At 44.2% G+C, this 12,038-nt stretch overlaps 1 protein-coding gene across 2 annotated transcripts; it reads left to right on the top strand.

The window, feature by feature from the left end:
* Positions 1-1,605: 1,605 nt before the first annotated feature.
* On the top strand, positions 1,606-7,985 carry LMOD2 (leiomodin 2 (cardiac)). Of its 2 annotated transcripts, none has more exons than XM_009702783.1 (3): positions 1,606-1,939; positions 5,883-7,238; positions 7,549-7,985. In XM_009702783.1, exons 1-3 carry the CDS (start codon positions 1,667-1,669, stop codon positions 7,573-7,575), a joined length of 1,656 nt encoding a protein of 551 aa, XP_009701085.1. In that variant the 5' UTR covers positions 1,606-1,666; the 3' UTR covers positions 7,576-7,985. The 2 variants fall into 2 exon arrangements, with proteins under 2 accessions (XP_009701085.1, XP_009701087.1); XM_009702785.1 differs by having other exon boundaries at positions 1,667-1,939; positions 5,892-7,238.
* The last annotated feature ends 4,053 nt before the right edge of the window (positions 7,986-12,038 follow it).

Below are 12,038 nucleotides of genomic sequence, written 5' to 3'. Positions count from 1 at the left end.
TTTAGTCTGCTTTATTAATGTATTTTGTGTGTTAGGGAAGACTAGGCTTGTAAGCTTTCATCCTGCCTCTTAAGCAGCTAAACTGCATTAAATTCATATTAAAAAATGATCAAAGGATCAGTGTAATTTCTTTATCAAATCTGTTTGTGAAAATCATGCTCAGTCTCTTCTCTTCATTGCCAGTAAAGCTATATGCATACCAATGAAACTAAATGGGCAATTTGGCTAAATGTCATACAGCAGTTCAGGTATCCAATCCATACTAACCAAAAAGAGATGAGGTTGGACAAGAACAGTACTTCGAATTATTTTCATTTACATTTCTATTACATTCTGGCTCGACTATCTAAAAATAAACCAACCGTGTCTTACCATTTGATAAGGTTGATACATGTTGTTATAGATGTGATCCTACTTCCCTGTACCAAACCCAATGTTTTGTCTCTCTTTCTCTCTCCCTCTTTCTCACTCAAAACACAGGTTTGCAGATATTGCTGGCCTGCACGTTTCAGAAAACATTGGTAGTTCACCATCAGTCACTGCTAGTAGAGAAGAGAAAAAAACAGTGTGAAGTTTAACCTTTCATTCTGTAGTTTCTTACATGGCAAGATACCTGTCTATAAAAATAATATCAGAATAACATGTCATTCATCAGCAGACATGATAATGTAGATATACATTTAAAATTAAGAATTGAAGGGCACTTTCCAGCTGCACATGAGTCAGCTACAGCAAGCAAGAGCCATGAACTGAAATAGCCACTAGAGGCCTTCATTTGCGGGGGGCTGTCAGAGGTGATGAAGACAGAGCCCTGCTGCCCACCCAGGGCTGGTTCCCCCTAAAGCTCTGCAGGACTCTGCTTGCTTCCCCCAGCAGAGCACAATTCTCCACATGAAAAAGAAAAATCTCAGAGAAGCTCCAAATGGGCAAATCAAGCTGATTCTCCCTCCTAGCAATTTATTGGAGCTTGCCATGTACAGTAAAAAAAAAAAAGGGGGGGGGGGAATTAATAAATAATCCGGTTATGTGATTTGTTACAGGCAAGACATGACATTGTGGGAGCCGGCACACCGACCTCCTCCCCTCGGGCTGCCTTCCCACCGGTCCCAACCTCCTGCAAATTCCTTGGCAGGATAACAGCGCGGTTCCACTAGAAAACCGTGAAAACGAGAGGAAGTCCGCTGAACAACGGCGAGGGTGTTTTATTTCCAGCCTCTGTGGCAGCTCAGGATTAAATGGATTTTCATTGTTCTTTCTCTACTGCAGTTTGGACACGAAGTCGGTGTAAATGTGCCCAGGGTTTTATTTGCTGGTGCCCGCCCCCCCTCCCCGCCTCCCTGTCTGCAAGACTGGTATTCTCCCGCTAGCCGCCTGCTCTAAATATGGCCATGGCCAGTGTGTCAATAATCCCCCTCTTTAAGGGACCTGCAAACACCAGGGTTGGGACATTCTTACCGTTCAGATGTCTAGCTGACGTCTGATGCTTAAAACAGAGCATGCTTTCATCCCTTCGTGCATTGTCGTAAGCCCCCGATGATTACTCTTAAAAGGGTGCCTCCGCTACACAGGGAAACAGTTGCTGACCAAACGAGACACAACTTGCTTGCTTCAGCCTTCTTGAATGCCTAGTCACTTCAGGTTTGTACCAGCCTGACCAAGCAGGACCATGTCTACCTTTGGCTACAGAAGAGAGCTCAGTAAATATGAAGACATTGATGAAGATGAGCTCCTTGCTTCTCTCACTGAAGAGGAGCTGAAGGAGCTGGAGCGGGAGCTGGAGGACATAGAGCCTGACCGTAACCTTCCGGTGGGACAACGGCAGAAGAGCCTGACGGAGAAAACACCGACGGGGACTTTCAGCCGGGAAGCGCTGATGGCCTATTGGGAGAGGGAGACCAGGAAACTCTTAGAGAAAGAGAGATTGGGTGCATGTGAAAAGGTAAGACACTGAGGCATTCACTGTTTCCTAGAAATATTTGGGCTTGTTCCTCCCTGGCATAATCTTGCTCACTGTTTTCATTTTCTTTCAGTCTCTTGTAGCATTTTTAAGAACAGTGTTAGTCATACTTTTGTGTCTGCTAAAGCGCTGCGTGTTTGCTCAGGGAGGTTTTGCTCTATCTCTGAGGTGCCTTAAAATCTTAGTTGAGAACCAAAGACAATCCTGTAAAAACTGTTGTTAGTGATTAAAATAGGAATAAATTTTAGAGGGCATGTCAGAAATCATTGCCAGGTAGTGATGTGGACTTTAGGGTAACTTTTGTTTAAAAGCTAAAAAATTGACTTTTCCTTTCCTTTCAAAAAAGTAATTAGTATTGACTGCTGAGAAGCATGTCAGGAAGATAATTTTGAATACATGTTTTGTTAGAAGTTGAGTAAGCGGCTGCCAGCTTTGAGCTCGCTGGAAGGAAACTGCATTGCAGACGGCAGCTTACGTTGCTTTGTTTCTGCTGAGGATCCCTGGCACGGCTCGGGAATCTTCTGGCAACTGTTGTCAGAGGGTAGCTGTAAGTTATTTAACAAGTGGCCTGGGGTAGAATGATCAGCCAAACCATTTATCTGTATTCCCAAAAAAAGCACCAATAGTTCTTGTTAGGCAATTCGTCCCGCGGAATGGAAGTTTTTGTAATAAAAGCTGGTCCCTGAACTGCAGATGAACAGTACAGCTGGGCAGGACTGGAGGGCTCAGTCCTAGCAGGAGCTGAGCATGCTAGTCTAAGCTAATGTCCGTATCGGCATCCCCCAGGCCCTCGCTAAAACAATTTGTGAGATTCAGCTCCATCAAAAAGCAACTTCTGTTTTCACATTGGCTCCATGTAATTTCAAAACAAAGTGAGGACTTGGGCATGTGAGTAGCTTTTTGATTTTTAAGCACTGCTTCATAGCAAGCTCTGACTTTCCTTAAAAGGGCAAGTTTTCCCATATATAAGTAGAAAATAATGCAGAAAAGGTAAAGACAGCAAAACTGGACTCAGAACTTCTAACAGCCTTGATTCAGGAGCTCGGTACATTTGCAAGGCAATAATTGCAGTTTGTACATTAGATAAAATACTCTCTTTAAGAAAAATCACCTGGATTAAATTAGCCTGCAATAATAATATCCAGGATTTCTTTACAGTTAAGTGTGCTCTCCTGCTCGTGAATGGTGGTGTAATGTCTTTGTAGGCAAGCGCACAAACCGCTAGCTGTCATCAGACCATTAGTATCAGCTTGCAGATGTTGACTTCACTCCCTGTTTGTCCAGTCCTAGGGAGGCAATGGCAAGATTAATGTTTATTTCCAGCTAAGCATGGAACTCAAATCCTGGATAGTTCCAAAAAACCCTCTGAACAGGTCTAGTTTGGTGTCTTATATAATAGCAGGATTTTTTGTCTTTTTCTGTGTCTATACAGCACTAACAATGAGTACTGGTTAAAATTCAGAAAGTGCTACTGAAAGCCTTTATACTTTTTGATCTGAGAAGAAACTTCCTAAATGCAGCTATAAGTATGAAATTGTTGACATGCTGATGTACGGGGCACAAAGGCTCTCTCCACTGAAGGCACAAAGAAAACTCCGTCTGAGTTTGTTGAAAGCAATTTTCTTCTTGCCTTCAACTGTCTGAAAGTTAGGCACCTTATCTAAGACAGTTATTTGTGCTCCTTCTATAGTTAGTGGTAAGAGACCAACCCCTCCAGAAGGCAAACATCCTGCAGATAGCCTTTTAGGGTTAATAACTTGCCCTCCAAAGATATTTACCTCCGCCTTGACTATCTTAGTCCCAACTTTTCATTGAGTTTACTACTACAAAGTAAGATGAAGCTCTACAGGCTGCCTGCAGCAGTCCTGTATGGAAATGCTGCCACAATAATAGAGCGTGCCTCTGTGGATCTGCAAAGAGAAGGGTACTCAATTTCAAAATTATCATGCAGATTGTTATGACACCAAACGATGTAAATTCCCCCTTTGACCTCAGAAATGCCACTCAAAAAAAAAATCAAGTATTTTTTTTATTAATCTAGTGTCATCAAGCATATTAGCAGTTCATGTAGAGGCAACTTCTGCTCATCTGCAGCCGTCATGAAGGCTGTAGTATATATTCCTGCATAGATAAAAGCATAGCCATGAAGATGAGTTCCTGGATACTTGATGTTTTCAGCTCTTAAAAGTCTGCATATATGTATAGAAGCTACAGTTATAAATCCTAGTCCCGTAACAAACCTGGCTTGAACACAGCCCCATTTCTATACATAGCACAGCATCTCTCGATGCAAGGGCCTTCCTGCACACAGGAGAAGCAATGGGACCGGACCTTGCAAGCCCTCCATGTGCAGGGCAATGGGACCAGATCCTGCAAGCCCACCAGGTGCTGAACACTTAGGACCGACAGGCTGGAGCAGCTCGATGCCCTGTTTCATTAGAGTCAGGCTTCTGCAAACATTACAATTACCGTCTGTTTTGTGTGTGTCCCAACACAGAAATCTGCGTAAGATTGTGAAACCGTACCATGCAATCTGTCGTTACTATTATTTTAACCTTTCCCTGCATTTTTAGAACCAGATAATTAAGCAAACTTAAAACTGCACAGGTTTTCTAGAAATAGGCTGTCATGTTAGTGACACTTTTACTTTCCAGAAGCACAAAACAGAATCACTGCATCTTCACAGAGTGTACTCACTTTGTAAAATACCCTCGAGTATTTACAAAGACTAAAATATGAATGTTGCTAAAGTAGTGCATACAGAACACTTATATTTCATCCAAAATTTTGTAAACATTTACAAGTGTAAATAAAAAGGCATATGCTGTGGCTTATCCAGGAGACAAAACAGGACATAGGAGATCTTTTGGGGCAAGAGGTTTAAGTTTGGTCATAGCGTGTGGGTTCAGTCGTGGCTCGTACGACTCTGCCGTGCTTCTGGAGTCCTACAAGTGGAGAGTGAGACTTTCCTGGGGTGCAGACCTTTTGCTGCTCCTGTGCAGAGAGTTGTCTTCTGCCACTATAACTGCCAAGGGCAGCAGGCAGAGCTTTGAGAAGTGGTTCCAAATTTGCTTCTTGGTGCCTGCCAAACACGCTAAAATAACCTTGTGTTTTACAAAAACAATCAGTTTTTCTCTGCAGGCAGTGAGTTATAACAAGTTACAGTATGGCAGCAGACCTGCGACAGCTGTTGGTGAGCACAGTCTTAGCTCTTGGCAAACATGAGGAAATTTGGGGACTGTTGACATGTGATTACTTGTACCTGTGGGAATGTGTCTGAATCTTTTCTTCACAAATACCTTCTAAGTGTGTATAGCCCATACAGTGCACCCAGAGTCCTTTCAACATGACTCCTGTAATTCTGCATTATTTTGCATGTCAATATGCACATTTACACGTGCAGACACTATTTGTATTCTGAGTCGTGCCAGTCTTTAGCCTTTTTAGATGTACGGACATGTGCAAAGGAGTCTGAGCATTGACACAGATGTCTATTCCTTATGAAATGAAGAAACTTGTTGCTCAGAGATCATGTCCATTCCGAAATTGCTGTCTTGTGTTTCTGCTGCCAAGGATTTTCAAATAATGTCCCCTTGTGGACATGCCAACACATAGAAAACATGAAGTATGTCCATGTTGCAATGCCTTATATCAATTTTTCTCTTGGCAGAAATCATTGATGTCAGTAAAACTGTTCCAATTTGTGCCAAGTATTTGTCTTCTAAATAATATGAAAGAGATAATGTTAAAAAGGTGTTAGGTGCGGGAACATTTTCTGTTCTCCTAACTGTCTCTGGTTTTGGGGGTTTATTTTTAGCTTTCAACATTAACTTATATAGTTTCAAGATAATTGTTTTTGTGCAAAAAGGCAGTAGCTACATTACTGCAATCGTATTTTAACATCCACACTTACATTCCTGTTCAGGATTCTGAGCAAGAAGACGACAATTCAGAAGACATTCAAGAAGAATATTTCACAGGAAGCAATAGTGAAGTGTCTGAGGAGGCGTACACTGAAGAGGATGATGAAGAGGAAGGAGAAGATGAGGAGGAAGATGAAGATGAGAGTGATGAGGAGGATGAGGAAAAGCAAAATGCTGCAGCTGGTGAAAGACCTGAGGATGGCAGGAGTTCTGACCACATCAAACACAAAAAGTGTAACAGCGCAAAGGACAATGAAAACTTACTGAATGGCCATGGTGGAAAAGACACCGACAATCTGAGCTTAAAAAGCAGTGCCATCCACCCTTGTGGAAATCCAACAGTTATTGAGGATGCTTTGGAAAAAGTTAGGAGCAATGACCCTGACACCACAGAGGTCAACCTGAACAACATTGAAAACATCACTTCACAGATGCTCATACAATTTTCTCAAGCCCTGAGGGACAACACAGTGGTTAAGTCGTTCAGCTTGGCAAACACGCATGCTGACGACAATGTTGCAATAGCTATTGCTGGTATGTTAAAGGTAAATCAGCATATAACTAGTCTGAATATTGAGTCAAATTTTATCACAGGCAAAGGAGTGCTGGCCATCATGAGAGCTTTGCAGAATAACAAGGTTCTAACAGAACTGCGATTCCACAATCAAAGGCACATCATGGGTAGCCAGGTGGAAATGGACATAGTTAAACTGTTGAAAGAGAACACCACTCTGGTCAAGCTTGGGTACCACTTTGACCTTGCTGGCCCAAGAATGAGCATGACAAGTATCCTGACAAGAAATATGGATAAACAAAGGCAAAAGCGTATGCAGGAGCAGCGGCAACAAGAGTCTGGTTGTGATGGAGCCATCAATCCAAAGACCAAAGTGTTGCAGAAGGGGACGCCTCGGTCTTCACCTTATGTGTCACCTAAGAGCTCACCTTGGTCCTCTCCAAAGCTCCCTAAGAAAGCACTGCCAGTGAAAAGTCAGCCTTCAGCTCCTGCACCTCCACCTCCCCCTCCGCCCCCACCTCCTCCTCCTCCTCCTCCTCCTCCTCCTCTTCCCCCAGTTATTCCAGAGAAGAAGGCACCAACCAGGAATATAGCTGAAGTCATCAAAGAGCAAGAAAGCTCAAAAAAAGCCTTACAGAATGGACAGAAAAAGAAAAAAGGCAAAAAAAGCAAAAAACATGAGAACAGCATATTGAAAGAAATTAAAGATTCTCTAAAATCAGTCTCAGACAGAAAATCAGAGGAAGGTTCACGACCCTCCACACGTCCCTCCACCCCACAAAGGTCTCTCCATGACAACCTTATGGAAGCAATTCGGGCAAGCAGCATAAAGCAATTAAGGCGGGTAAGTAAGAGATCCTATTTCAGTGACTGATTATGGCTCAGATATAGCACAAACTCAATTAATTTTAATGTGTATATATATATTTAATGAAAAAAACATTCTTAGAAACATGAGCATAAGAAAACACTTGGGAGGAGACGTTCGACTGTGATTTTGACAGAAAGTGGGGTACTTTCCCTGGTTCAGGCTTGTTATGGGAGATGGTGGGTAGCACAGGGCTCTTGGGAGCGTGTCTCTGGTAGGAATTTTGCCGTCCAGACTGTACAGCAAATGTAATGAACACCCTCCCTCCCGTACCCCTGTTTCGTAGGTGGAGGTACCAGAGGCCCTTCGGTGAGAGCCTGGACGACAGAAGCAGCAGAGCACCGCAATGGTCAAGGGAAGGCTGCTCGTCCATTCACTGGTGGTAACATAGACTGTCTAGCAAGCTGCTTCCAAAGTACACTCTTAGATTCAAACCATTTCTCTTTTATTTCAAAGAAATAAACCCGCTAAATACAAAACAATGCTTTAAGGATACATTTGCCTTGTGATCTGTAAATATGGAAATAATTTTCTTTTTTATTTAATGAGATTTCTATTGAGAAACTGCTGCTTATTTAGATATTCTTTTCAATATCTGATTGCACATCACTGGTCAAGTTCTTCACATTGAGATGTAATCATTTACCAACATGTGGTTTCTTCTTCTTTTTCTCTTTTTTTCCATGAATTTACAATAAATGTGGTTTGAAGATTTCAAGCAGACACATAGTCCTGGGTTTCTGTGAGTGAAAAACCTACCAGATGTTTGTGTTAAGTTCATGAGCATTAGGGAAGTCTCCTGGGAAAGAGCCTGAGATCTTTCTCAGCTGCACCCATCAAGCCTGCTTGGAGGATAGTACCTGAGCCCATATGTTAGTGCAGTTTCATACTGATCTGGGAAAAAAAATCGTTCATAAGGTTATATCCAACTAAAGTTAAGCTGTGGGCTGCGTCAGGTGATTGGTGTTGTGTACCAGGTCCTAAACATTGTTCTAACAGAAGGGGAAGTGGGTCATGAATAGAGCTGCAGTTCACGTTGACTTCAAGGTTAAAAATTAATGTAGATATTTTAAGGATGCAGCAGAATTATTCAACTGAGATCCATGTGGTGAAAGTGTGCGTTGCTGTACCTAGGCAGAACTAACCCCAGTGCAGACATTCAGTCAGAGAGGGAAACTTGAAAAGCAGTCTAGCATTCAGGAGGGAAAAGACTTTCATATGCTATCAGCTGAACAGCAAGCAGGGTGTGAACTGTCAATATGATATGGTGGAAGCAGAGCCAGTATCATTTGGAGATGCACGACTGGAGGTATCACATCACAGGCGATGGCACGAATAGCCCCTCTTCGTGTAGTACGAGACATCTCCCTCTGTCAGATTAGTTATGGTTCTGGGTGCTTCAGCTAGTGTGAAGGTAGTGATAACGTGAAGAAAACTGAGCAGTGGCCAAAATGTTGAAAGACAAGAGGAGCCATATGTTTAGAAGCACTACTAAACATTAATTAGTTTGCTCACTTCAACAATAAATAACAGATTCAGTATTTCTTTTCCATAAATCCACACCAAAGAGAAGTAAGTACTTAAGGTTACCCAGCATTGCAGTGGTACTGAAAAAATACAGGTCAACTTGTATTGAGAAATAGTAACGAGACAGATTTCCCCAGAAAGAGGAAAAAATTACTGAAGGGAAATGTAGTGTAACGGAGAGGGGATCCATTAGTGAATTGTCAGGAATGTTACTGTTACAGCAAGAAAACGGTGGTGATACCTTTTCGCTTTTGTATTTATCGACTAGAACATACCAAAAGCAATTTATAACTAACTGAAACACTTTCCAACATTTTTCCTCTTACCTCAGGATCACAACAACTCATGAGTATTTCTAGACCCGGTATCACCAGAAATATGGTACGTACAATTGGTCTTTAGCTGCCTTTATAACTGCATAGGCTCCCGTAGCATAAAAATCAACCTATGGTCAGTCTCCCATGACCAAATGGAAACTGGAGCTTGGGATCTTCTGAGGATGGAAGCAATGCTGGAATGCAGACCACAGTCAGGAGGAGACCTGCAACCCCAGACCTTGTTCCCAGCAGCTTTGTGAAGGATGAGAAACAGCAAAATGTTTAATCAAACACCAGAAGCAGCTAAGCAGTTGCAAGGGAGAATGAAAGATAGGGAGGGAACTCAGGAAAAGCGCAGTGGAGAGGATTTGGAGGAAGACAAAATACTTTAAAAAAACCAAACCAAACCTTTAAGGAAAGAGGGAGAGTAAGAAGTGAGGAAAGTATCTGTGTGAGAGGTGAAAACTGATACAGAAAAAGAAGGTGATATAGAAGGAAATGAATACTGAGAAGCGGCAGATGAGAGAAGAATGCAGTAGAAGAAGAAAACCTAGAAAAAGGAAATAAGGAAGGTAAAATTCAACTTTCAGGTTGGTAAGAGCTGTTGGAGTTCCTCTTTTGCAGAAGGGGAGGGCGATGGGCACAGCCAGAAGGCTTGGCCAGAGCTGCTGACTGTGGTTGCTGTGAGTATCTCATCAGTCCTCTCTGGTGTGAGGCCTGCTCTGACGATGGAGATCAGTATTTCAGCTAAAATGTAAACTTAGGGAAGCAGTGGCCGCCTGTGGTTATTTAAGCTCCTGTGGTACACTCCCTCACAAAGTGTCGGTCCTGTGCCTTAGCCAAAGTCTAATCTGGGTAATTACCTTCTGCCTACATAAATTTCACAGCCGTTTCGCTTGGAGGCATTTCAAGGGATGTCTCCTATTTGCAGAGCTCCCGAAAACACGTTGTTAAGGTTTTGATGTCCCACTGAAGTGAAAGGCAGCCTCCTTCTCTCCTCGGGAAGGGTGTCAGCCCTGCTGCCAACGGCGCTGAGCTCCCTCACAAATGCTTCCAAAGGAGCAATCTGTTTTCCTTTCAAATAGGCAAGCGAGTACCGTATGACAAGCCTACAAAACCCCTCTAGGAGTTACTGTGCCGCCTTCCTGGACTGGAAGATGGTTTAGCAGGAGCCAGGAGATGCCAAGCCACGTTCCTGCCTGGGGAACAAGCACCCCGCAACTGTACAATTCCTCTGGGGCCCAGGTCCTGCCTGTAAGCTCAGTTCACTTTCTGTACCCTTCCCTTTCGTCACAGGGAGGCAAATCATCTCCTTTGAAAGTCTGACTGCCTCTTGTTTGACCTGTAACAAAGGTGGCCCCTCGATCAGCTTCTGCACATCCAGTGCTATGCCCCCATCAGAGCTGGATGCAGTGCCTGGACAAGGGAGCCTCGGGATGCAGGTATGCTCCTCATTTGGACTCGTAGGGCTCCCTGCAGTGAGTGGTTGTCCACTTTCTCTCAAAGACCAGTCAGAGAAACAAACACACCAAAATCTGTCAAAATGAATTAGTCAGCAATAAAAGAGCTGCAAAGGATAACCAAGTGCTTGCTGTCACTGAAGAGGCAAAGGGACAGGAGAGGACAATGGGTTATAATGTCTTTAGGAACAGACGATATATCCTTCGAACATTATTTATCTCCTCATGAGTTGGAGAAATACGGTTATTGAAGAGCAGAAATACTGTAGCTTACTGGGGAAGAAAAAAAGCAAAACCTGCCTCCCCTATTTACACTGAGCCAAATGTCTCCTGCGAGTGTTCCCCCAAATTTGGGCTGAGGGGTGGGACGGGAGGGCTGGGTACTGCGCAGACTACACAAGCTTCACACTGTGGTTGAGAATGACATGAGGTCCTCTCACCACCCCACAGCTGCTCTTCCCCGTGTGCTGCAGCGGTGATCTGCCACCCACCCAGCTGCACTGGGCAAGGGCTGCAGCCTTGGGTGGTGGTGGGAGGCTGTGCCACCCTGCGAAGCCCCACACTCCTGGTGGTCTGACAAGGAGGCACTGCGTCCACCGCAGCTTCGTGCTTTGGCCCATCCCCATAACGTGTATCGATGTGAGCATCCATGCCATGTAAGATGGTACGAAAGAGCTGACCTACTGAAGCACCAGAAGTATCACAGCTTGGCTGTTACCTGTAATTCCAGTATTTGGCCCTATAGTTTGTGCCTCATCACCTAGGGAAGTGTTTGAGCTTATGAAAGAAACGGGCTCATAAAACTCCAAGAGATTTTATTTCCATGTCTTCTGGAAGTTTCCTGCCTCCTGCCGAGTGCCCTGTTAGATGTTCTGGTCAGTGACCCATGTCGCTCTGCAACTGGGGGGGTTCAGTTGAGGGCAGAGGTGCTGGTCCGACAGCCCTGCAGAGGTGCTTCCTTCCCACCAAACAGGGCAGGTGGCCAAAGAGGCTTCTTCCAAGCGAAGCCGCATCTGTTTCTGGAGGCCAAGTCTGCACTGCACGCAGCCGGGAAGCCAGAGGAGCTGTTGCAGCACAGTCCCGACATGGCGTGGTGGTAGGATGGACGTCCTGGGGCATGGGAGGCTGCGAGGCGGAGGGGAGCGGGAGGCTATGGCCAAGGCCTCTCCCTTGCCCACATGCTAACACAACACAGGTGCAACCCTCCCAGCACAGAAGAGAAGCTGTGACCATTCAAGACTTCCATGCCACCACTCATACAGTTTCCTCAGAAGTTCATCAGATCTATGGAAGTAATGATTGAAGCAGAGCAGCTCCACAGCCAAAATAGAGAGGACTTGTCTGTAGGTTGTTTAGACAGTGACACGTAACTACCATGAGGTAGCCGCGAAGGGGATACCTGCAACATAAGGGGAGAGGTAGCTCCAAGAACTATTCCTGGGTGCAGGCCCAAGTGAAAGAGCATCTGGAAG

The sequence above is a fragment of the Cariama cristata genome, unplaced genomic scaffold (assembly GCF_000690535.1).
Source record: "Cariama cristata isolate BGI_N322 unplaced genomic scaffold, ASM69053v1 scaffold1936, whole genome shotgun sequence".
Classification (NCBI taxonomy): Eukaryota; Metazoa; Chordata; class Aves; order Cariamiformes; family Cariamidae; genus Cariama; species Cariama cristata.
Note: the sequence above shows the minus strand (reverse complement) of the source record. Positions and strands in the feature narration are given on the sequence as shown.

What these genes read in the sequence shown, in the direction of transcription:
- LMOD2 (XM_009702783.1), top strand. Translation starts at nt 1,667, where the DNA reads ATGTCTACCTTTGGCTACAGAAGAGAGCTCAGTAAATATGAAGACATT. An exon ending in GATTGGGTGCATGTGAAAAG is followed by an intron (nt 1,940 to 5,882) that starts GTAAGACACTGA and finishes ATTCCTGTTCAG; the next exon opens with GATTCTGAGCAAGAAGACGA. An exon ending in GCATAAAGCAATTAAGGCGG is followed by an intron (nt 7,239 to 7,548) that starts GTAAGTAAGAGA and finishes CCTGTTTCGTAG; the next exon opens with GTGGAGGTACCAGAGGCCCT.